Source organism: Mustela putorius, unplaced genomic scaffold, assembly GCF_011764305.1.
Source record: "Mustela putorius furo isolate JIRA1106 unplaced genomic scaffold, ASM1176430v1.1 tig00000695_pilon_pilon_pilon, whole genome shotgun sequence".
NCBI lineage: Eukaryota > Metazoa > Chordata > Mammalia > Carnivora > Mustelidae > Mustela > Mustela putorius.
This window is the reverse complement of record NW_025421447.1, coordinates 8,523,241-8,548,832: the sequence shown is the minus strand read 5'-3', so window position 1 is coordinate 8,548,832 and position 25,592 is coordinate 8,523,241. Positions and strand designations below refer to the sequence as shown.

Below are 25,592 nucleotides of genomic sequence, written 5' to 3'. Positions count from 1 at the left end.
TCCCTCCCCCATGCCTCTCTAGGTGAGAAGGCAGAATGGCAGGAATAACAAAATGCAGAGAACTCACCCATCCTCACGATGATCTGATAAGGTGGGTACCATTCTGTCCCATTTCCCAGAGGAGGACAGTTGAAGCACAGTGGGATTTGTTAACTCGCTGGAGGTCACAAAGCTCCAGAGACCATGCTGTTAACCACACTCTACCCTACAGCAGTCCCCCACATCCTAAGTTTTCTGTGGTTTCAGGTCCTCGCGGGCAAACCTTGTGGGGAAGCAGACAACCCTCCCGACTTAGGTCAGAAGCTCAATGGTGTGGCAACACCGACCTCCCCCGCCTTGCCTGGCCTCATCACCTTGGCATTTTATCACCTTGCATCCTTGCCAGAAGGGTGAGTACAGCATATGATATTTGCAGAGAGAGACGCCACATTCCCCTACCTTTTATTATGGTATGCTGTTATAACTGTTCCTTTATGATGAGTTACTGCTGTTCCTCTCCTACAGTACCTGACTTACAAAGTAAGCTTTACCGCACGTAAGTATGCATGTGTAGGAAGAAACACGGCATTAATCTATGGCTTCAGGCACCCACTGGGGGTCTTGGGATGTATCCCCCAAGCATAAGCAGGGGAACACCGTACTGCCTCATTACTGAGAAGGCGAATGCTGCCACAGGGAGATGCGAATGACATCCTATTGACCCACTGACCTGCAGAACAGAGAGGAGAGCAGGAGGCTGGCACCCTGTGGGTCACATGGCAAAGATTGCTTTTTCAGGCTGAAACTCAAGAGCGGTGATGCCTGTGGAATGAACACTGACAGGTTCCCCTCCCCCAAGAACAATCTTTAGTCCATGGGGAGCCTCAGCTCTCTGCCCAGAGCTGTGGTTTTGGTAGCAGGAAGCAAGCCATGTGCATCAATGATCAGGAATTCTGTAATCCAACTGGGATCCCAGACACGCGGCTGAACCCTGAGGGGGTTCGTGAGACATACAGAACTTCCAGGGCCACAGGACCCTACAGGGTAGGGTAAAGTAGATGGTGATCCCGCCACCAGTGAATTGCAACCCCAAACTAAGGCATGGTGGGCGATTTAAGGTGCACTTTCTCCAACAGAGCACGCTCACTGACTCTCCCCGGGGCACTCAGCACAGTACCCGGCCCACATGATCTCATCTTCCACTGGGTTTAGAATAAAACCCAAACTCCTTACCACCGCCTCGGCCTCGAAGACCTTGCAGAATCTGACGCTCCAGGCCACTAGTTTTCTTTTCGTGCCTCCAGGCCTGAGGCTCTGGGGCTCTCTGTTCCCTCTACCTGGGTCACTCCTAGCCCCTTGACCAGGCGGCGTCCTTGTCATTCAGTTCTCAACGCCAGCATCCCCTCCTTCCTCAGAAGCCTTTCGAATCAGGCTTGCCACGCCACACCCCTCCAGACTGGAAAGAGCCCCGCAGCGCTAGATCGCCACCGGGACCCAAAGGCCTTCAACTTCAACAAATGTTTGTTGAATGCAAAAATGCTGAATACACCCAAATCGACTCCCCCTTCCTCCCTCCACCCCCAAAACACCTGGGAGAAATCCACAGAGAAGACTTCGGCAAGCGATAGCACAACACATCACCGCGGAACAAAAGCGGCGAGCCGAGCTGCCGCGCTGGGTGCCCTCGGATGAGGGCCCCCAGAAGACCCTTTCCGGCCGTGGCGCGCGCTTTGGCCATCGCGGCGGGGGCGGGAGCGCTGCCTACCTTGAACTCGGCGGAAAGTTGGGGCGTGTACTCGCGCGTCCAGAGCGCGCGCACCAGCGCCGCCAGCTGCTCGGTGACCTCGGCGCGGCCCGGCGCCGCCCGGTAGCGCCCCAGCGCCAGGAACTCGGCCAGCAGGTCGGTGTTGCTGAGACACTGCACCACGGCGTTCATGAAACAGGTGTTGCCGTGGTTCTTCAAGCCCTGCGCGCCCGGGGGCCGCGCGCCGTCGCCGGCGGGGGGCTGGGGCTGGGCGCCGGGCAGGCGATCCTCCCCTGAGCTCCCGCGCGCGGCCGGGGCGGGGCCCGGCGCGCAGGCGAAGCCCCCCTCGCCGTCCCCGTCGCCCTCGCGGGATCCCGGCTGGGGCCGCGGCCGAGGAGGCGAGGCCCCCGGGCGGGAGCGGCTGCCCAGCGCCAGCAGGAAGCGGCTGAACAGGCGACGCAGGGAGCGGCGGCGGCGGGGCCGGGGCGCGGGCGGCCCCTCTCCCGCCGCGGCTCCCACGCCCGGGTCCATGGCTCCCGCTCGCGCGCCCTCGGAGCCGAGACCCCCGGCCGCGAGACGGACGCGCGGCTAACCGACCCTGACGGCCCCGGAAAAGCGGCGGGTGCGGACTACCTGCCGGCCAGGTGTGCCGGGACCGGGCGGAGGCGGAGCCAGGGGCGGAGCCGCCCCGCCCCGCCCCGCGCGGGAATCCGGCCGCAGGGCCCGCCCAGGGCAGCGCCACCAGCCCCCACCCCTCCGGGCCCGGCCCCGCGGCGCCGCCAGCGAGCAGAGGCGCGGGACTCGCCCGCTCTGGGTCCCCACCCTTCCTTACCTCTTAACCAACCGACGCCCCGAATTTCACTCCCACTCCCACCAGCCTGCAAGCTGCGGAGCGGTAGAGGGGTGGTACATTGGAAAGCGCCTGCTGGATTGCCCAGCCCCGGATAGCCTGAGTTTCTGGGAATTACGTGGAGGTGAATATGAAGAACGGGAAAAGGGAGACTCCCCAAGGGGCAGCCTCCGGCGCAGCGAGAGGCGCGCACCGGGAGCTGGGACCGGCTCGGGGAGTGACTGCGGGGTCCTCCCACTTGCAGGAGCAGGTGTGCGCGCACAGGTGGCGCTGCCTCCAGCCCGTCTGTCCCGGTCCGGGAGGCCTCCCAGGACTGGGAGCCGCGCGTTGCCCCGGGAAGAATCATCCGGGATGGTTGTGATTTCCTTCTTTCCACTGCAGACCAGGTCAGAGTCGCTTCCCCAAAACCTGCAAACGAGACTTCAGCGTCCTAGCGGGCCCGAGGAGGTTCGCGCCAGTACCGAGGCCAAGAAACCGGAACTCGACCCGGCTTTGCGGTCGGCCGAGCACACAGGCTGGCTCTTTCCAACCTCGGTGTTTGCTTACCAGGAAGTTTTCCGGCCCTCAGGCGCGCCTCCTGTGCGGTCCCCTCGCTGAATTGGTGCCCAATCGGAACTGGCTTGGCCTTGCCCCTCCCTTGGTTTCCTGGGTGACCCTGGGGGCCTCTGCTCACTTGACCCTGTAACTGTCAGGTTTATAATTAATCAGGCAAAGTCTTGCAGACGAATTTCTCATCATTTTCTGGCTCAGAAAGACATCAGCGGGACGCATTATTACATCAACGCCCTGAAATGTTACTTATTTGATAGGTGATCATTTATTAAAATATCTGCCTTGATGTGTCAAATAGGGTCCCAGTAGATGACCTGATGCAAAACAAAGCGGGGGGAGGGGGGAGCATTAGTTAAAGAATTTAAAAAACAGGCCTACAACAAAAAAAGTGTACTGTGATTTGGAGACTTGAAGTGTTTCTTGAAATGCCATGATTTTTCCTCTCTGGGGGAAAAAAAAATGTTTGGATGATCAGTATACAAAGGCCAACCCCTTGCCTTCCCTCGTCCAGAAAAGCATCTGTGAAATTTCACCTTTGATGGTTAACCCGGGATCCCCAAGAATGCACGGTTTCTTTGAGAAGGTACCAAAATTCACTCTACTCCATCAGGAGTTCTGCCAACGCTTTAACTCATTATTTCACTTAATTCTCAAAATAACATTTTAAGCTGGTATTCTCGCTTCACAAAAGGCCAAACTGAGGTTCAGAGAGTTGGAAGGAAGAAAGGCAATCCTAATATCCTACCCATGATCTGGACTCAAACCAAGTCTTGCCCCATTGCAGCTTGAAGGATGAAAGGCTGGTTAGGAAGGTAAGCAGACCTTATTTTTAGAGAACAGCAGCAGTGCTGTGTGTGGACAAATGGTGCAGAAAGACCGAGGGTTTTACTGTCGTAAAGCAGAGATTAAGACAGGAAACCAGCAACTGGGAATTTATTCATAATAATAAAAAAAAAACCTTTTAATTACAGTCTGGACAACTTATTCTTGAACACATTCCCATTTTAATATACAATCTAAGAAGGTAAAAATGCATCCTACAAAGAAAAGGAGAAATTTCACGATAAAAATATTTTGACTCAAGAACAGAATCACGGACGTGAGGAAACCCAAACCAGTGTTAAGAGTTATCTAAGGTCAACTTTCAACAGAGCCGTAGGCAGTGCTGCAGTCCCAGAAGTCTCTGCGGCCTCAGGAGGAAAACGGGCACTTCCATCTCAAAATCGCTCCGTCAGCACTCACGCTAATGATGTACTGATTTCCTGGACTTATCCGGATGCCGGTGATGTTGCCGCTGTGTCCCACCCCAACGTGAGTCACTTCACCCTCATTATAATCCCACACTTTGACCAGATGATCATTTCCACCTGAAAAAGACCAGCAGGTGTATGTAATTTCTCCCCCAGGTTAGGGAAGAACAGTCCTGATTCCAAGCAAGTGGCTAATTTTCAACACGTCCTCCACGTTCCCAGATAAAGGAAGAAAATCTGCATAGGAACTCTTTTCCTTGGTTATAAAAACCTAGGTCTGTTGTAGTAAATTGTGGGGAAAGAAACACAAAGAGGTGATATCCCCTTTTAGCCCACCGCCCAGAAATAACCACTGAGAGGGCCTTTGGTTTCGCTCCTTCTGGTCTTTTCGGTACAAGTATACAGGTCTATGTAAGCACCTGTATGTGCGGTTGGGGTCACACCCTGCGTAGTTTTCTATCATGTTGAAAGGAGATGTGTTTGTGAAACTTTAATTCATTCGGAGCATTTATCCGTTAATGTCCTGAAGAATCAGGGTCTGGCAGGAAATGATGGTCAATGATGTTCCAGAAGGCGAGTTGTATGGTCGATGCCCACCTCCTGGAAATTCTGATTTTTAAGACTTCTGGAGGAAATAACGGTGCAAGGCATGCCAGATAACCCAGACCATTTAAAGGCCCATTTCTGCATCGATTGCCACCACCAAAAAAGGGAAGCAATGTAGGGCTTAGCTTTTCTGTGTGCCCCCAAGGCTCATGGACAGAAGTTTCCTCCCACGGAAGTGTGACTTCTGCCACTTTCTTTTCCAGCCACACCGCCTGTAATGCTGGGGCCTGACTCTGCACCACGGGGGCCTGTTGACACTTGTGTCCTCACTTCCTGTTGCCTCCCACCTTCTGGGGGGTTCTAGGTTCCCATTTAAATAAGCAGGGCTGGGGGCTGCCTTTTCCCACCCCAGGACTCACCCGTGACGAAGTGCACTCCTTCCTGGGTGATATCCATTCCATTGACCGACCCAGACAAGGAACCTTCCAACTCTCTGATGACCGACCCATCAAAGACTTCCCAGTAAGCAATCTGGAATTCAGAAAAGCAGCGTCGGGCTTGGTTCGGCCCCGTGGAAGCATGCGCACGCGCACACGCTAGCAGAAGATGGTTCTACTTTATATAGAAAGTGGCAAAAATACACCCCGGGAGGAGAGATGGGCTGGAATTATAAATAGGCTCAGGCAGGGGGTGGAGAAAGGCATTTTCGTATTTTTGGCGTTGGTTTTTACATTCTCGTTCTATTTAGAGAGAAGGAGACTGTGCCAGTGAGCCCGGATTGTGACAGAAAGCTCTTTGGGTGAGACGAAGCGCTCGGGAGTCTGAGGCAAGCTGTAAACGAAGGAGGAAACAGCCACAGCGTCCACGTTCCCGGTTCAGCTCTCAGGGGAGGGCCTGGTGGAAGGGAAGTGTCCCCCCTCCAGCTGCTGGGGGAGTGACCGGCCCAGAGAGTTCTGCCGGATCTGGTCCCTACCACTGACTGCGAGCTCTTCCCCACCGCGCCCTATTTCCAAGGTTCTGTTCTGCCTTAAAGCAGTGAAACCACCCCCCCGCCAGCGTGAGGTCTAGAGGCAAATTGATAATATGGCCCCTCCTAGGTTAGGGATGGGGAGCGGCGGGGGTGGGGGGGGTAGAGTGGGGGTTGCTAGAGGGAGGGAGATTTTTCTCTCAATATACTGCTTTTATACTTCTTGAACTTTGAACCGTGTAAATGAACAACCTATTCAAAAAATGTTCTTTTCTTTTTTTTCCCCCCAGATTTTATTTACTTATTTGACAGAGAGAGAGCACAAGCAGAGGGATGGGGAGGCAGAGGGAGAAAGAGCAGCACCCGTGGGGCTCGCTCGATCCCAGGACCCTGAGATCATGAGCGGAGCTGAAGGGAGACGCTTAACCAACTGAGCCACCCAGGCACTCGGAGAAGATCTCTTTCCAAGCAAAGCACTTGACCAGGACTCACGAGTGTGAGCTTGGGCAGGCATTTCATATCTCATGGTGTTAGACATGTGCTGTTCAGGTCATTATGTCGGGAAACCATATTCCTCTGAATCGAGCTAGAAATGCTGTTTTAAAAACAATTTTTTTCTTTTAGCTAATTTATTAATTTCCAGTGATGCTTGATCACTTTAACAAAGAGTTGTTTTCGGGATGCCTGGATGGCTCAGTTGATTAAGCAGCTGCCTTCGGCTCAGGTCATGATCCCAGCATCCTGGGATCGAGTCCCACATCGGACTCCTTGCTCAGCAGGGAGCCCGCTTCTCCCTCTACCTCTGCCTGCCATTCTGTCTGCCTGTGCTCACTCTCTCTGACAAATAAAAAAATAAAAATAAAAATAAACCACAAAGAGTTGTTTTCATAGGAAAAGCGTAAGGGAATAAAGATGCATGCCCAAATCCTCGCTTCTCGGGTAGCTGACTGCCTGGTCTCTTGGCCAAAGTCATAGTGACCCTCTTCGGGGCAGCCTGACGGTGTCTTGGCTTTCCCTCAGGCGTATCCTCTGCCGATGGTCTTCCCTGAGACCTAAGCATGGTGAGGTCCTCTGCCACTCAGTTCTCAGCTCAAGTGTCACCTCCTTGAGGAGACCTTCGCCAATCATCCTAGCTAAAGCTGGATCGTGTAACCTGTTCTACTTCCTTTTATCCGTGTCACCATCTGACGTCGTCTTGACCTCCTGTTAACCCACAGTTCATGGACGGGTTCATTTCCAAGTGCCCATCCCATCCGTCCCCTCCCGCCTACGGTAACAATGCAAGGTTGACCAGCATCCTGACAGCAAGAACGCCATCATGTCCCCAGCCCTTCGGGTCGTTGCATTGACTCATGATTTATGCTTTGAGTATTCTGGTGACAATTGCCAGATGAGGGCAGGAGACTGTTTCAAGTCTCATAAACTCAAAGACCATTCCATTCCCTGGCATAAGGGAAATGGGACACAAATCTAGAAGCTTTATATACCATGTTCTAATAGCGCTTACGGTGACTTCACAGCAAACTTCCTAATATCCTTTCTGCGCCCTCACTGCCCCCAACCCTGTTCCCAGAGGAACCGGAAGTGAAACGGGCTTGGGGATGGGCAGACGTAAGCCAGGTTGGGTGGGCAAGACACAAAGGAACTAGCAAGGCCAACCTTACAGACACTAGAGTGAGGCAGAACTCTGGGCCCCCCCAAACAGGCTGTCTGTGTCAGGCAAACCCTGGCCCACACCTGGGGGCATTTCTGGGGGTTTTATGACAAAAAGTATCTTTGGACAGTAGTCCCCAGTCACCTGGGAAGCTTAAGCAGGGAAAAGCCCCATTCCTAGATTCTTTTTTTTTTTTTTTAAGATTTTATTTATTTATTTGAGAGAGAGCACAAGCACGAGCAGGGAGAAGGAGCAGGAAGAGAGGGAGCAGGGAGCCCGATATGGGACTCGACCCCAGGACGCTGACATCATGACCCGAGCCAAAGGCAGATGTTTAACTGAGCCCCCTAAAGAGCACCCCCCATCCCTGGATTCTATCTTTAGTGTTGGGGGAGCATAGAGAGGTCCCTCTAGTATTTTTCCTACAATATTTTTATACTTTGAACTCAACTTTTTCTGTGACTTGTGGAAAGACAAATGCACAAGCTCTCTTCTTCAGTGATCTCCAAGTCTGGGTTAGAGGACTCCAATTCCATTCATTGGTTGCTCAGGTAATGAGACAGACACCGGGCTGGTCTGACGTGGCCAGGAGGGTAGATGACCCCCTAGCGTCCTTGCTCTTCCTTGTGCCTCTCTCCTGAAGCCTTTCCTTTGCTCCAAGAGGCAGGGTTCCCCCCACCCACCCAACGAGGGACCAATCTTCACCCAAGGACAGGGACTCTCCAGCTATCGAGATTTTAGTACGATGCTGATAAAGTAGGAGGGACACAAGATAAGAACTTGATTGAAAGTCATCAAAGGGACCTCCGGGCTGCGCAACTGGGTTCTAGCCTCAGAAATGCCCTAATCATGAAAACCAGTACTTCTAAGCAGCTACTATCAGCAAAACTGGGCTCTGACAGTGTGGGGCTCCAGTCCAGAGGCCACTCCTGCGGCCGCAGCACATGGCAGCTTCTTCTGGAAGGATCCTGACTCCTGCTAGGGAGTGCTTACCTTCCTGTCGGTCCCACTGGTGATGATCTGGAACTCTTCGGGATGGTAACAAACACACTGGAATAAAGTATTCGCCAGGATCATCTGATTCCTCCGGAGACGTCTGAAAATGAGACCCAGAAGCTGTGACTTCCCTTCCCCTCTAAGATGTGTTTACTGCTCAGATGGGATCTGGTACAAGTTTGTGTTGCATTGGTGTGCTTACCCAGACAGACTTCTAGCGACCCTGACCCTCCACTTTGGGATCCTCCCAGGGCACCTGTGGGATAGCCCAACGACCCAGGGTGGGGGGGGGGTGCCTTTTCCAAAGACAGAGCACAGAACCCCAGGGGAATTTTGGAGTCCCAGGAAGCATGAAATAGGAGAGGCTGAATTCAGAGTCACCCTGCTGCCTTCGCATGCCACCGAATTCTTGAGGCCACCGAGTTGAAGGAAAGATTCCTCCCACCCAAGTGGTGAAGTATGGGGGACAGCTTCTTAAAAAGGGATATTCCCAAGCTTTGCCTCCAAGGGATATTCCAGAGCAGGTTGGGATGAGGCCCACACTCGGGCGCTTTTCATCAGCAGCCCAGATCGTTCCCAGGGGCACCATAGTCCAAAAACCATTGCAGCAGATAGGACGCTAAAAAACTGGTACGGATGGCTTCTCCCTCCCCCCCCACCCCCCCACACCACTTGGACACGTGTGGTCATCCCAAAAGGGAGTTCCAGGGGAGGCTACGACCTCCGACAAGTGCAGTCTTTGAACCAGGGGCATCTCTCAGGATCTGGCTTGGAATGCGGGCTCTCAGGCAGCCCTCTGGATCTATTCAGTAAAAATCTACACATTGGCAAGATCTCTAGGTGCTTCATAGGCAGGTCAAAGTGAGAGACACACAGGACCAGCCCGGGGAGGATTTTCTTTGGTTTGGGTTTTTTTTTTTAATGCATTGAATAAAAAGTGTTCTGCCCTTGCCTTAATTCCCATTCTCTTCTCTGCAATCTAGAATGCTCCGTATTCTTTGGCAATACCTAGATCCGTTTTCTAGATGTAGATCTCTTTTCTCCTGCCTCTGGTCTTATTCGAGTCTCTCTAATGCAGTTAGGCACAAAGGCAAGTCACCCTTGGAGCGGTAGAGAGGGGCTGGGCAAGGAGAGGGTTAGGGGAATAGGGTGTAATTCCAAATGAAAACACATAGCTAAAGTGCTTATAGTAAAAAAAAAAAAAAAAAAAAAAAATTGCTATATGAAACCAACAATAAAGTTCACGTGCTTTGGTCTAGTTAGCTGGGAGTCAGGCGCTGTCCAGGGGTTGTGACAAGCTTCCAGCATGAGAGGACGCTCCCTATCATGGACGGGTACCTACACGAGGTCCCAGATGATGCAGGTCCCGTCCGTGCTGGCCGTGACACATTCCTCGTTGTTGTTCTTCACCCGGATGCAGGACACGGAGGATTTGTGCTCCTTCAGGGCCTCCTCCAGCTTCTGGGTCTGACAGCCGATCTGCCAGACCCTCACCTGAAAGCCACCAAGCAGAGGCTCTCAACACAAGCTGGGGGCTTTGGAAGGGATTACCAAAAAATACACACACACACACACACACATGTATATGTATATCTAGGAGCTTTTTCAGCTCCGCCGTGCTTGTTATTTTAAACTCCCTGTTCTAATCTCAGCCGAGTAGGGTGGGAACGCTAAGCCGCAGAACAAGAAAATTCTTCTGTGGAGCCAGGAAAATGCTACCAACGATCCCAGACCTACGTGCGCTTTTCAGGCTGAGAAGGGTACCACATGCCTGCTGCGAAACCAAGAGGAATAGTGTGTCTGCTCAGTTCTGCCGAGCGTTGCTCTGGGGCTTCCGAGGCCATCGGGAAGGCTCTTGGGGACCCAGAGCTGTATTTAAGCATCACACCAGCTGCTGGGCTTTAATCATTTCCAATCGAAGGTTCCCAGCCTCATCAAAGCCAAGACCCACTTTCTGCAGCAAATATTTTCCGACCACTCCCCCCCCCACACCCGCCTGCTATCCTGAAGTGAAAGTCATATCATAGGTCATGGGTCCTACCCACGAAATTTCAAAACAGTCAGTAGGATGCTTTCACTGCAATAAAAGGGCATAAAAGGAAAGTCATCGTATGTCGTATAAAAGATAAACGTTCTGTCGTGACTGTACCAGAAAACATAATAATGTGGTCAGACACTTCCCCTTTCTTACACTGAGTATGTCAGACTTGTGGAAAAGAAGATGAGATTGTCTAGCATGAGAAACAGAAGACAATACAAGAATACAAGAATAGTAGGGTAAGTGATAACAGACTAACTTATTTGTACCCAAAAGGGGAAAGCGGCCGTAAACAAAGTAAGAAAACCATTCTAAGCCATTTCCTTAGTAGGAAGAGGAGGAACCACCAAATTATCCCCGATGAGCTGTGTCCATAACAATTCTCTAATCTTGTTTAAGCCACTATATATGCAGAGGCGTACATCCAGCCTTCAGCAAGATTTTCAAATTTTCTAAAATTTTCTAACTCCTATGGTGTGGGCCCCCAGGCCTGGAACTTTGGATGTTCTGGGCGTTACTAGCCCTTTCGCGGTGAGATTGCGGGGGTTTGAGGTGTGTTTGTGGGGGGAAGGGGATGAGATGGTGGTACTGGGGTCCTTGCAACTCAGGCGAGGCCATTTACCAATGAAAATGGAAGTGCTTGAGTATTTCGGGAAGTGCTGAATTCATACCCGTGCACACCTGCTGACCGGCAGCCCCTGGTCTCCAGCACTTAGCAAAGACCTTGAAGATTATGCCTTTTGGAAGGAAGGTCTGTCTGTAGCAGCTGCGTGGGGAATGGGAGGAAGGAATGATGGGGTGTTCTGAAAAGATTGCCAAGGGCAATGAATGCATTCATAATATAGGATTTCCTCCCGCAGTTGTCATCCCCCAGAAGCAGATGATCTGGTCCAAGCCATGTTTGGGCATGAGCAAGGTGGACGCCCCGAAAGGGTGAGGGAGCAACCAAGGATGCTGCGGGGGTCGGCACCAGCGCAGCCGCAGAGTGAAAGCAGGGGTCCAAACCCTTGAGGGGGCGGTGGGCAGAGAGCAGGGCTGGGTCCAGGGCTGGACGTGTCTCTGGAACACCGGTCACGTGACTCGCCACGTGGGCTCAGCCGATTTTGAAGACTTGGTACCAAGCAGTGCAAAATATCTCGTGAACTGGGAGTGTCCGTTGTTATCTTCCCTTTTTGCACAGGAAAGGGAGGCACAGAGAGGTTAAAGCACGTGCCCCGGGTCACACAGCTGGGAAGTGGCGGAAGTGGACTTTGTGCCCCGGCAGTAGGAGTCTGGAGCCCAAATGCTCAGCCATGGGTCCAAACTCTGCTAGCGGCCACATCGAGATGCTGGATCTTTTTTCTCCCTGTTAAGTTATTCCTCCAACAGCAGGAGGAATAGAAAGGAAAAGAAAATGTCCTTTCCGGAGAAGGGAAGGCTGGGATGGGGGGTGGAGGCAGAGAAAGCTGGGGAGTGGGGAGGGGGAGGCTGAGAAAAACGTGTGAACGGAAGAGGTTTCAGGCTCCTCCAAAGGACGAAGGGAAGGTCAAGTGTAACGACTTTAAAATCACAGTCGAACATCTGGGTAGATGAAAGAATTCACTCTAAAAATAACATCTTCTTTAAAAGATACGATGAAGACAACTATATAACTCTAGTCTTTGGAGGGAAAAAAAGAACAAGCAATTCCAAAATTCTGGCAAAACACTAACTTGGAATCACAGCGCGATTCCATATAGAATGCTTTCGTGTCTGTATCTTACATGTTCGTTCATGAATAAACATACCTAGATGTGTGTCTCCATTATTAGAACATTACTTTATGATGTATTTTAGGGTTTCTTCAAAATCTTACGTTGGTCCTGCCTGACTCCGGGTAAAGTTTAAAAAAAATCAAGCCAGTGGCTTTCCATAAGGTAGTTGCTCTAAACTGAGGTTTCTAGAAAAAGATTCCACCTTCAAGAATGGTACCTCCCCTTCCCCGCCGCCGCTGATGACCCGTTTACAGTCACTGGTAGTAGCGATGGCTGTCACTCCGATCCTGTGGGCGTTGTTAATGACATAGATCAGCCGGCCCGTCTCTGGGGCAAAGGCTCGGATTCGACCGTCGTCCCACGCTGGCACAGAAGGGGAACAAAAGGCAGGTAGGATCAGTACGCTCCCACTCTCTGGGCAGACCCTGGCGCTCTTCAGTCATAAAGGTATCAGGACCAGGAAGCCGTGGTGGTGATGGAGGAGAGAGGCCAGCCCCCCACAGCTGCCAGGAATCCTATCCCTCCTTCCCCTAACTCTCCAAAAAAGGTTGCCATCAACCATCTAGGTCCAAGAACTTCACAGTCATCCCTGATTCCTCTCTATTCCATCTACCCGGCCCCACCAAACCCAACCCGAGTCTAACCCATCAGCGAGCCCCAACTCTACAGTTAAAAAACATCTCAAATCTAGCCACTTTCCAATCCTTCGACTGGGCCCACACTCATCCAAGCCACAAGCACCTCTCTCCTGGATGATCGTAACGGCTTCCTCTCTGGCCTGACTCTTGCTTCCCTCAATCAATTACCTATGTGGGGGCCTGGGTGCATCTACAATCATGTCACCCCCTCAATCAAGAAGATTCAAAAGGGGGGCGCTTGGGTGGCTCAGAGGGTTAAAGCCCCTGCCTTCGGCTCAGGTCATGATCCCAGGGTCCTGGGATCGAGCCCCGCACCGTGCTCTCTGCTCAGCAGGGAGCCTGCTTCCTCCTCTCTGCCTGCCTACTTGTGATCTCTGTCTGTCAAATAAATAAATAAAATCTAAAAAAAAAAAAAAAAGTAAAAAAAAACCAAGATTCAAAAGTCATTCTCACTAACGAAGAAAATCCAACTCCTTTTCCCCCATGGTGACTACTCTCCGTGGTAACTACTCTCTGCTCCCTAGCTAGCTCTTCACCTTCATCTACTACCATTCTCCCTCAGCCTTTACCCCAACTCTACTCACTAAGCTCCAGACACACTGGCATCTTTCTATTCCTACAATACACCAAGCCATTTTCCACCCCAGGACCTTTGCCCCTGCTATTCCCTCTGCCTTGAATGCTCTTCCCCCAGGTCTTCATGGGGGCTGGCTCTTTCTTATCGGCTTTAGTGTCACCTCTTGACTTGGACAATTTTCAAGAAGATGTTCATGGAAGATCCTGCATTTCATCAAAGATCTGAGGGAGTGCGGGGGTGAACCAAGTGGGACATGGGGCTGCCTGGGGACAGATGAATCCAGGCAGACTGAGCAGCCAGAGCAAAGGCCCATGTATCATGTGCTTGAGGAACAGCAAAAGAGCAAGCATGGCCACAGGGGATGAGTGGTAAGAGACAAAATCAGAGGTAAGAAGGTGTGTGTGGAGGGGAAAGGTCATGGAGGGACTTTGGGGCAACTGCAGGGAATTAGAGTCACGAACCCTGGAAAAGGCATGATTGGACTCATACCTTAAGAGATCCCTAGCTTCTGTGTTGAGAACAAACTAGGGGAGAGGGCTGGTGAGTGAAAACAGAGGCAGGGAGCCCTGGTAAGAAGGTACTAGAAGAATCTAGGGGATGGTGGTGGCTAGGACAAGGGTGAAGATGATGGAAAATGTCCTGATGTGAGGGCCATCAGAGGCAAATGCTGGAAGCCAAGAGCTCCTTGTGTCTGCTGTGTGTTCTCCCAAGGGAGAAGCCAACGGGGAGGAAACATAGCCAGGAAAAGAGGGGGCAATATGGGCTCCTGACATCACCATTTCAATGGCTGCACTTAAAGATACACTTGAGGGTCTGGGTGGCTCAATGGCATAAGCATCTGCCTTTGGCTCAGGTTGTGATCCCGGGGTCCTGGGATCAAGCCCCGCATTGGGCCCCCTGATCAGCAAGGCGTCTGCTTCTCCCTCTGCCTCTGCCCCTCCCCCAACCCATACTTGTGTGTGCACGCTCTCTCAAATAAATAAAATCTTAAAAAGGGAAAAAAGATCCACTTAACTGTTTCCTGAGTGATGTGAACAAGTGAATTTCCTTTTTCACCACTGGACAAATTTGCGTATGAGTTGAACATAAGATGATATTAAGAAATTATAGTTTCGGGGCACCTGGGTGGCTCAGTGGGTTAAAGCCTCTGCCTCTGGCTCGGGTCATGATCTCGGGGTCCTGGGATCGAGCCCCACATCAGGCTCTCTGCTGAGCAGGGAGCCTGCTTCCCCCCATCTCTCTGCCTGCCTCTCTGCCTACTTGTGATCTCTCTGTTAAATGAATATGTGGAAATCTTTAAAAAAATAATAAAATTTTAGTTTCATAGGAAAACATTGTTTTTAGGGATATACCCTGAAGTATTTGGAGGTGGAATATACTGGAGTCTGTAATTTATGTTAAAATATTTTGGCACAAGAGGATCAATGGAGTTAAAAGCGGTTCCCTTTGGGGCATAACATAGTTGAAGTCAGGTTTTTCTCTCTCCAACAATGGAAGGGTTTCTAACACGGGCGCCCCGTACTCACCAACCCCCCCAAATCCGTCTGGTAATCAAATTGCTATAAATCAAATTGCTATAAATTCTCCTTCCAGAGAGAAAGTGACACACTCTGTGCAGCAACGTTGGGGGGAGCGGAATTGTCTTTGTTCATTCTGAGCTCAGAAAGTCTCCAGGCTGGAAGGGGACTCCACAGGGAGGCGGGATCAGAAGCGAGGTAGGGGGCAGCAGGAGGCTGCCCTGGGGTGTGCACACGAAGAGACCCACGAGGAAGGAGAGCAAGGTCCAAAGCCACAGCCGGAGCCCGCGCCAACGCCCAAGAATGTCAACGTTACCCGAGATGATGCTCTTGCCGTCCCGCATGAAATCGATGCCGTGGCAGGTCATGTTGGGCACGGTGATGCGCAGCAGCTCCCGGTTGGACAGCGTGTGCCACACCCTGATGTCCTTCTTGGCACAGGTGGCAAACAGCTCGGCAGTGCCGCTGCGAAGGAGCCACCGCGAGAATGAAGAGAGCAGCCATACAAGGTACACGCTCGGCTCTCAGATGGAGCGAGCGAGGATCCGGGGAAGGATGCCCGCTGGGCACCCGGATCTCCGGGCCCCACGGGCTCACAGAACCCTTGTGTAAAATGGCATTCAATGCCCACAAGTAGACCATCCATAGACATCCGTAGACCATCGTCTGTAGCCCTTTGCCTGGAGGATGAACTGGGACAAAGTTGCTCAAGAGGAAAAATGTCAAAGTTTTTAAATGGCCTGGTAGCCTGGGGTCAAAACACAGCTGTGGAATATGGATATGAAGAGAAGCTAAACCTCACATGTCCCATAGAGTAATCATATAATTTCAAAGGGAAAAATGACACAGGGGCTAGAATTCGTGTCTGCGGATAAGCTAGAGCAGTACTTTGGTTGGTTGTGAGAAAATATGAGATTCTGGACAAGGAAGTGAAGCCAGAGTAATTGGCCTGTCCTTTCTTTAAAAAAAAAAAAAAAAAAAAAAAAAAAAAAAAAAAAAAAAAAAGATTTTATTTATTTATTTGAGAGAGAGAAAGAGCTTGCATGAGTGGGGGGAGGGGCAGACTCCCTGCTGAGTATGAAGCCTGATGCAGGACCTGACCCCAGGACCCCAGGATCATGATCTGAGCCAAAGTCATACACTTAACTGACAGAGTCACCCTGGCGCCCCCCACTTTTTTTAAAGGACAACTCGTAATTAGAGTGTAAAACACTATTACGTCAAAAATTACAGGTTATTCCAGTTTGAATAAGAAAAAGGAGTACTACTGGGATACAATAAAGTCATCTGATTTACAACTATGAATTTATAGCTTTAGAGTCTCTATGGAGGTTAACTTTTAGGTTTAAGTGCTTCTCAAGAAATGTCTGTATTTCCTCCAAAGCATATTTAGGAAAAGAGAGTTCCCTCTCTCATGTTTTAAAACCTACTTGCTTTGGAATGAATAGAAAAATAAGTGGATCTTTTCCCTATATTTAATTTGGGGCTCAAAGAAAATTCTAATGCTGGACTAGTTCCTTAGAAAGAGTGCATCCTGGAAGGGATGGCTGAGGTGACAATACGCTTTCTATTTGATCAAATCAAGCCAACCTTAGAAGACAACGGTTATTTAAAATAAGAGAGGTTTTCTATGGGAGGGGCCTCTTCTGTGGGGACAGTGAATTCTTAAAGAGGCATGTGGACTCCTCATGAAAAGCAAATACTGTGGAATGAGGGCACCTAGAGAACTTCTCAAACTTCCCTTACCCTGGATAGACAGGCTCCTTCATCAGGAATCTAGTCCAGACCTGAGCTTTTCATGGAGCATATTTTCCCTAGTTTTGGATCTGAAAGGTGAAGTTCCAGAAAAAAATCCAAACTGACTGGATCAAGATGGCGCCGTAGGCCTACGTGCCTCCCCTCGAAAAGCCCAGAAACGAAGAGACAGATACAGAGATGGGGATAGAGGTAGACAATGCAGAGGTAGATACAGGGAAGCAGGACAGGTCATCATCAAATAGACCAGAAACGTTGAGGACAAAGAGAAATCAGCCAGATAGAATCTGCGAGGAGACAAACCTAGAGAGAAACACAAAATACCAAAATCACAAGGAAGGAGTACTTCTTGTAATGTTGGAGCAGTGACACGGTCACACAGACTTTCCCACAGGCAACAGTTAAAAACACTGGATGGCCTTAATGACAGCAAGAACCTAAAATCCCGAAGATGCCGAAAACATTTAAAAGTCCACAGAAGTCAAGAAGCGTTTGCTCTTGTAAAAATGCAGCCAGAAAGGGTTATGGGTCATGATCGCATCACTGGCTAATCTGAGGGTGTCCCCCACTCTCCCAGCTCCGGTGGCCACAGAAGAAGGTGGTGGAAAAACCACAGTCTTACTGGCTGATGGTGTGCAGAGATCAGAGCTGAGGGTTGGAAAATTCAAAGGGGAAATCCTGGCAGTGAGAGATCCATCAGAGTAAAATCTAAATTAAGATTAGAAACACTTGGGGTGCCTGGGTGGCTCAGTGGGTTAAGCCTCTGCCTTCAGCTCAGGTCATGATCCCAGGGTCCTGGGTTTGAACCCGCATCGGGCTCTCTGCTCAGCAGGGAGTCTGCTTCCCCCCCTCTCCTTCTGCCTGCCTCTCTGCCTGCCAAATAAATAAATAAAATCTTAAAAAAAAAAAAAGATTAGAAACACTGCCCAAATTTCCATCTGACAGCTCCCTTCTACATGCATGGGAGAAAACCCAAAAGGAAGGAGAAACAGAGACCAGAGAGGAACTCTGCTTTTCTTTTTTAAAAATTCTATTGATTTTTTTTTTTAAGCAGTCTATTTTTGAAGACAGAGTTACATGGGATCAACCTGAGAGGGTTTTTTTGCCTTTTTAACTGAATACATTCACCAACTGTGTTCAGCTTGGGGGGCAGAGAGCTGGACCTTACAGGCTTAAAATATCAGAAGCCAGGGCCTGAGGTCACAAGAACACCTGGAAATTAGGGGGTAATCCCTAGGAGCAAGGAAACCACAGAGAGGATGAGATTCAATTCTGCATTTAGTGAATGCTAAATTCCGCAAGCCCACAGGAGTATTGAGTATTAAAAAAGGAGCAGTGGGAAGCCATGAGAATGTCAGCTGCTGCATTCTGGGAGAAAGACAAAATCTGCGGTTTGAGTCCAGGCCAATAATCCTCAGAGAACACCACATAAGTCAGAATTACTACAGTGTATTAGCTATCACGCTGAAATTTCAACAAAAACGTAAGCAGACATGCAAAGAAATAGGAAAATATGATTTTGGGAAAAAGGCAGTCAAAAGAAACGGACTCCAAGTAGATCGAGGTGTTGGATTAGCAAAGACTTAAAAGCAACTAATTTAAAATGTATTCAGAGCATTAAAGGAAACGATGATACCATGAAGTCACAGGTAATAGCAACAAAGAACTAGAAGACATATCTTCATGATATATTATAAGTAATTATAACATATATATTCATGACTTTAAGTTTATGACTATTTAAAACAAAAATTATGATTTTGAATTCATGGGTTTATAACGTTAATAGGTATATATGAAAACAACAGCACTAAGAATGAAGGGAAGAGAAATACACTGTTGCAAAGTTCCCAGATTGCATTTTACCTGAAGTCATTCTATGTCAACTCTCTGCAGGCTGTGACATGTTAAAAATGCGTATGGTCATCCTCAGAGCAACCACTAAAGAAATCAATGGAAAGAAAGATATAGAGGTAGAGAGCCAACAGAGCAACTAAAATGGAGGGCTAATCAAATGTTTTTGATTAAAGCAAAAGGTGGTAGGAAAGAATAAAACAAAGAACAGATGAGACAAAAGAAAACAAATAACAAAATGGAGGATTTGATACCGCTATATCACAACTTACATTAAGAGTAAGTGGACTAGGAGCTCTGGGTGGCTCAGTCAGTTGGGTGGCTGATTCTTGATCATGGCCCAGGTCATGATATCAGGGTCCTGGGATCCAGCCCCACACTGGACTCTGTGCTCAGCAGGGAGACTGCTTGAGATTCTCTCCCTCTATCTCTGCCCCTTCCCCTATTCTCATTCTCTCTCTCTCTGAAATATATAAATCTTTAAAAATTTAAAGGTAAAAAAATAAAAATCTAAAGGTGATTATTTGCAAAAGACAATAACTATGTAATTCTATATTCAATTCATAAACTTAATTCTATAAATTCTAAACAATGTTAGCATGCGAGATGGTGAGAGGAAGATAAAGAGGGAAATAAAATACCTTGAGACTCTTGCTTCTTTGGAAAACATGATATAAATGTTGGTGAACCCTAGTCTTTGGCAGAAAAATATGTTTAAACGTGCATATTAAAAAAAATCAAGGCTGATCACTAAGTGAATGAAAATACAATGACTAGTTAACAAGTCCTGTGAAGTAGGGCAGGGGAAGGCAGGACCAAAAAAGACGATTGCAACACAATGAAAGACAAAAAAAGAAAACACACAAGAAAGGTAACATGTTAAGTAGAAAATAATCTAGGAGTGCCAGGGTGGCTCAGTGGGTTAAAGCCTCTGCCTTCAGCTCAGGTCATGATCCCAGGGTCCCGGGATCGAGTCCCCAAGTGGGATCGCAGAGAGCCTGCTTCCCTCCCTCTCTCTCTGCCTGCCTCTCTGCCTCCTTGTGATCTGTCTCTCTATCAAATAAGTAATCTTTAAAAAAATCTATAAACTTATTAGATAGATGTAAGTACGAATTGACTAAATTCTATGAAAAGACGGAGACTTACTTTAAACTAAACAATACCTATAGGTTGGAAAGAGACATGGTATCTTTTGCTACAGCGATTGTCTCTGAAATGTACATTGGCTCATGCAATTGACAAACCGGCCCACAGACTATCACAGAGGCTGCCTTGGTCCATACACACTTCTTCCCTGCAGATCAATGCCTTGGCAACTGAAAACCATACACATTAATACAGTCGAATCCACAAGGAAAGGAAAAAGACAGTCTTGTACATGATGCTCATGTACCGTGCCTTCTTCCTCTCAGCTCAGTTTTCTCCACAGCTTGGCGGGGAGAGAGGAGGAGAGCGCAAAGCGGGAATGGTTAGTGCCTCTTAATAGGTTTTTTATTGGGATGATGAAATCTTCTAGAGTTAGATTATGGTGTTGGTCACACAGCTCTGTAAATATGCAAAAAGACCCACACTGAGTCGCACACACTCCGTGGGTAAACTTTATGGTATGTAAATTCTATTTCCATAAAGCTGGTTTTCAAGAAAAAGAAAAAGGAGGAGGGGGAAAAAAGAGGAGTTACAAATCCTGAATAGGTCAATAACTATAAGGATTTGAAAAGATAATTAAAAATCTTCTCTTATAAAAGGCCCCAAGGCCAAATAATTTTACAGATTGATTCTACCGAACTCCTTAGAAAGAGAGGAAAAAAGTTAAGATGGAAAGAAAAGAACCAAACAGTTTCCAAAAAGGATCCCCCTGGTGGGAAGCACTGGCCATTTTCACCATTAGAAACATTTAAAAGAACCTAATTGTTGGGGTGCCTAGGTAGTGCAGTCGGTTAAGCATCCAACTCTTAATCTCAGCTCAGGTCTTGACCTCAGGGTTGTGAGTTCCAGCCCCACACTGGGCTCCATGCTGGGCATGGCGCTTACTTAAAATAAACAAAACACTTGGAAGAAGCTAATTGCCAACTTCAAAGTCCATCTCATGATCGTAAGCATCCAGTTTTCAAAGCGAGTCTTACTACCCATAAACCAATGACCCTGAGTTCTGTAAATTCAAGCTACATACTGAGGAAGGTCAGAGCCAAAACCATCTGGTCAGCTTCCTGGGATGAACGTCACCAGAGACAAAATGTGTTTCAGGAGCAAGTAATGGAAAACTAGACTTTTTTGATATCGAAACTGTTGGTGGTTGGTTGGTTCACTTGTCTCAGATGGGATTTACCAAGAAATCCAGAAGACTACTGAGAGGTCCAGAAGACCTCTTGTGTCCACCGCCATTAAGTGCGCCAAGTCTGGAAGACCCGAAAGGCATGAATGAATGACTTGAAAGAAGTTTGGAAAAGGGCACTAACAAGCTTTCACCAGACAGCCCTGGGAAAACAGAAAAGTTTCCATGATGGCCTTATTAGAAAAGCCAACCTTCTAGATAGGTACATATTTAGAGTTGATAAAAGTAAAATATGCATATATCTGAAAAAAAAAAAAAAAGAAAGAAAGAAAAGCCAACGTTCTAAAGAAGCCCAGATTTGAACTGTGAAAATTAATGTAGCCACAGGGTGAAGGCAACAGACATAATTATTGTTAATAATAGTTGTTAAATAATAATAAAGCACCAGTGTTATATTTCTAATTATTATAATTAATATTAGATGATAATTGTTATTAAGACAACTGACTATAATTGAGAAATTTAAGGATGGAAGATCATAATCGTATTAATACATGTTGAAATGCACGAATAAGATACAATTAAATTTCTTGGCACACTGCATCAGACCTCCATGTTTTCACTGATTTCAGGAGCCAAAAGACTTTGCTCTTGTACTTACAATGGAAAGACAATGTCCTGGATAGCTTCGAAGTGACAGGTTGTGATGAGAGTCTCTTTGAAATCCGTGAAGTTGACGCGGTAAATGTGTGATTCTTCTGTTCCCACAAAAAACTGGTGTCCTTCCCCTCGAGGTGTGATTGATGTGATGCCACCTTGTAACTGGATTTTCCTTTATGGAGAAGCAAGAAGGTGAAGTAGATTCGTTCAGTCAGTGAGAAGGACTGTTACAGAGGATAGAAATCAGGTGTAGGACCTGGGGACATGCCCTCAGGGAGGGGACACGACTGGAAAGGCAGGAGTGACTCACAATACTGGGGGCCCATGGTCAGCAGAGGGAGAGGCCAGCACAGTTTACAGTAGTGGGGGGCTGGGAGGGTTCCTCAGGGGGAGAGAGTCTAAAATGGGTTGTGGGACACAGGCAGGATCTGGACAGAGGGAACATTCCAGGAAAGCAATGGGCACAAATGATCATGGCAATTAAATACTTTATTAATTCCATTTGTAGAAGATAATCCTACAATGGGGAGGGGAAACCTTTATGTCAAAGGTTATAACCTTAGTGAAAAGAGTTGAAGGTTGGAAGCAAGCTAAATATCCAGTTGAAAGGCAGCAGTTAAATCATCTATGGGACAGCAGGCAACTTCTTAAGGTATTTGCCTCACCAGTAAAACCACATTTAAAAGCTTCTGCATATTTTAGCACAGTAGTTTTTAAAAAGATACTAATATTGGAAATGTTTATGACGTTTGCCTTAAGTAAAAATAAACCAGAAAATAAAATTTTGTACCCAAAGGAAGTACAACCGTTTTGAAATGTAATCGAAGAACACAAAACGAGGAAATAACAAGATGTTAATAGTGGCTCTCTTCTCTCTATCCACATTTCAAATCCCTCTGCTTCCCAAACATCTAACGAGTATGAACTTAAAAAAAAAAAAAAAAAGAGTAATATAAATGAACGCATCTTAAAAACCCAACCTTGCTCTGCAACTAATTTAGTTTAGACAGTAAGAACGCAGTGGAGATGCTTGTGCAAGGGATAAGCGTGGGAAAGGCAGTATTTTACAAAGATCTATTTGTTGTTGGGACGCAGAACGGTTAATGGAGAAAGGATTGAGTTCCGTCCCGGCTTCTTCACTGACTAACTAGAGCTCCCTGAACCTGGATAGATTACCGGAAATCTCCCGGCCCCACTTCGCTCAGGCACAAAATAATTTCTCCTTGGCAGGGTCGCAGCAAGGATCAGAGATAATGCCCACGAGGACCCAGAGAGTTGCCGACAGAAATACTGGCTGTGGACATCTGGGCTCCCTATAAGACAAGGTGGAACCCAGGGCTACAGGGGTGAGGCCAGGGGTCCCTGAACCCCAGGGGTCTGCTTCATCCTACTACTTCTTGACTCCGCATGAGAGCTGCTTTCTCAGCCCACGAAAACCTAAGAAGGCAGGAACCACTGCAACCACAGGAGGCTACGCTATCCCACAGGGTTACGGTGGGGACAGGCACAGAGCAAACCCTGTGATAACGGCTTTGCATTCATCATCCTCATCACAGTGGGAACATCTGTGTGTCCGGAATGAGGCGTTCACACATGAAGGGGTTAATTGTTTATAGTCCCTCCATATATCTGGAGCCCGACCAACACCGCTCATGTACATCACCTCTTGGTCTTCCTCCCCTCCACACAAACATAGAACTGGTCCAGATGCATTTGCAAGACCTATCCGGAACCCAGAATTTGAAATTGCGACCTCTCTCCTGTCCCCTTTCAAACCCCAACCCCCCTTCATGTCCCTGCAACTCCATTTGTCTCCTGTCACCCTCTAAGAGGGTATAACTACTGGTTTATTATTGACGGTCTTTCCTCCTGCTGGAATGTCAGCTCCATGAGGGGCAGGGAGTTCTCCCTCTGTTTCTGTTTGCTTTAGCTGTGGCTGTCTCCCAAGGGCCCCTAGGACACAATCCGGTACGCGGTGCATGCATAGCCCAGATGTGTTTGAATGAAGACGGCTGATGCTTTTTCGACACGCTACACGCCAGCACCCCTGGCTCCCCTTGAGCTAGGGGGGCCATAAGGAACATGTCTAGGGGGTGTCTGGCTAGGTTGAAGGTGACCTCAACCTCCACCTCTGCTCTTCTGGGACGCATCTATCCCAACCCCACTGCCCCAGTGGGGCCACCCCCTTCTCTGATCTCTATAATAGCCATGGCACTCTGGATCATGGGATTTGTGTTTATGTATTATCTTGTATTACAAGGACTATTTCACATGTATATTACCTTATCCCCAAACTGGACTGTCCGCTCTGGGAGGACAAAGATGGCATCTCATTTTATTTTTTCGTATAGCACCTGGCACGTTGGTTTGGCCAGAGGTACTCAATAAATACGCGTTAATGACAATGGGTAAAGTTTTATGTCATTTCGTTTCAACTGATTCGATGGATAGTCCACGAAAAGTACATGGTACATGGAAGTAGCTGGGGAGTGCTGGCTATTTCTACTAAAACTTGTATTTAAATGAATTCACTACCAGCAGAGTGCCTGAGCCAGAACAGGGACCCATTGCTTAATAAATTCCACTGAATAAACACATTTTGAAAGGCTGGAATGTGAGGTTATTTGCTGGGTATCTTATAAGCAGCACCTTATTTCCTCCAAGTATTAACAGAATAATAACTGGTACATTTAGTAGAAGGGCAAGGTCCCCTGGGGTAATCGTGGACTACTCTGGCCTGACTCTGGCCTGATTCAACACAAGCTATTGTCTTTCCACTGGCAGGGAAATCAGCTGTTGTGATTCCAACCACTCATCTGGATGGTAAGATGAAATTCTTTTATCAAGTGTCAGTTTGGCAACATTGTATCATCACCAGCCTTAGGCAGACCTCCTGGTGGGTCTCCCCTGCTCCCCCCACTCCAGACCCCATGGAGTCTGGAACTTACTTGATGGGTTTGTAGCTGGGGCTTCTACAGAAGACCAGCAATCCGGCTCCAGAACCCACCAACAGACCCCCCATCTTCAGGCACTTGATGGCAGAGACTCCCTAAGGGGGAGGAACAACATTGAGAGAAAGGCCAAATGGTTTCATTGTTAAGAATCAGTGGGCGAGCAGATGCCAGGGCACAGGGCATGGCCATGCCTGGACGAAATGCAGGAAGGCACTGCCTGGGAGGAACCCTGAGGCTGAACACCAGGGCTCGGTGCCAGCAAGGAGCTCACGTGCCAGAAGTTGCCCCCTGGTCCTACAAGGCGCCAGCACGCTTCATCAAACCTCCTCCATGTAAAACCATTTGCCAGTTGTGACTGTGTTCGAAATTAACATTTCCTATCAGCTCCCATGAAGTTAGAGACGAAGATAGAGGCATGGGCAACGTTACTTCCTCAGTGCCTCCTGCTTGCGCCAGAACATAATTCTTATACTACAAAGAGATCATAGTTGACATCCCAGGAAAGCACAAAGAGCCCTTATTGTTCGGAGACTCTAGTTTCTGAACTGAAGCATGTGGGACGTAATCTTGCCAATAATAGACGCAGTTAAGTTCAAAGCCATCTTCCAAGTTTGGGGAGATACGATGGTCATTTTATAGCACCCATTATGAATTTTATTTTATTTTATTTTTGAAGTTCTAATTTTAAAACATATGTGGCCAATATTTCATCTCAAAGCTTTCAAGAATAATACAGTTAATTGGCTCAGTCAGTTAAGCATCTTGCCTTGGGCTCAGGTCATGATCCCGGGGTCCTGTGCACTGTTTTTCATATTAGTTTCGTGCCCATCAGCACCTGTGTCTTCATGTTAGCACTGTATGCCTACCAGGTCCTTTCGAAACCACTCCCATCCTTTTACCCTTCTAACCACAGAGCGACCATTAAGTAGAGTTTCAAAACGGGTAACTGCCCAAGATCACAGAATATTCTAAGCAAATGTCTTCAATGATACCTCCTGTCCCTTCATCCCACAAGAATTGTTTTCTTTCCATGTGTATAAGAGGCATCTTGGAATG

General features: G+C 48.3%; 2 protein-coding genes across 4 annotated transcripts in view; both read right to left on the bottom strand.

Annotated features, from left to right (window-relative positions):
• USP43 (ubiquitin specific peptidase 43) overlaps positions 1-2,362 on the bottom strand; it is a 51,404-nt gene extending 49,042 nt beyond the window's left edge. For both annotated transcript variants that reach the window (XM_004760172.3, XM_013060280.2), the window contains exon 1: positions 1,745-2,362. In XM_004760172.3, coding sequence (XP_004760229.3) covers positions 1,745-2,254 — 510 coding nt within the window. In that variant the 5' untranslated portion in view covers positions 2,255-2,362. The remainder of the gene's footprint in view (positions 1-1,744) is intronic.
• Positions 2,363-4,041: 1,679 nt separating this feature from the next.
• Positions 4,042-25,592, bottom strand: part of CFAP52 (cilia and flagella associated protein 52) — a 36,383-nt gene continuing 14,832 nt past the window's right edge. For both annotated transcript variants that reach the window (XM_004760170.3, XM_045083377.1), the window contains 8 exons: positions 24,531-24,631; positions 21,584-21,754; positions 15,358-15,506; positions 12,527-12,672; positions 9,881-10,032; positions 8,536-8,638; positions 5,341-5,452; positions 4,042-4,492 (listed from right to left, as the gene is read on the bottom strand). In XM_004760170.3, the coding sequence (XP_004760227.1) occupies positions 4,317-4,492; positions 5,341-5,452; positions 8,536-8,638; positions 9,881-10,032; positions 12,527-12,672; positions 15,358-15,506; positions 21,584-21,754; positions 24,531-24,631 (1,110 nt within the window). In that variant the 3' untranslated portion in view covers positions 4,042-4,316. The remainder of the gene's footprint in view (positions 4,493-5,340; positions 5,453-8,535; positions 8,639-9,880; positions 10,033-12,526; positions 12,673-15,357; positions 15,507-21,583; positions 21,755-24,530; positions 24,632-25,592) is intronic.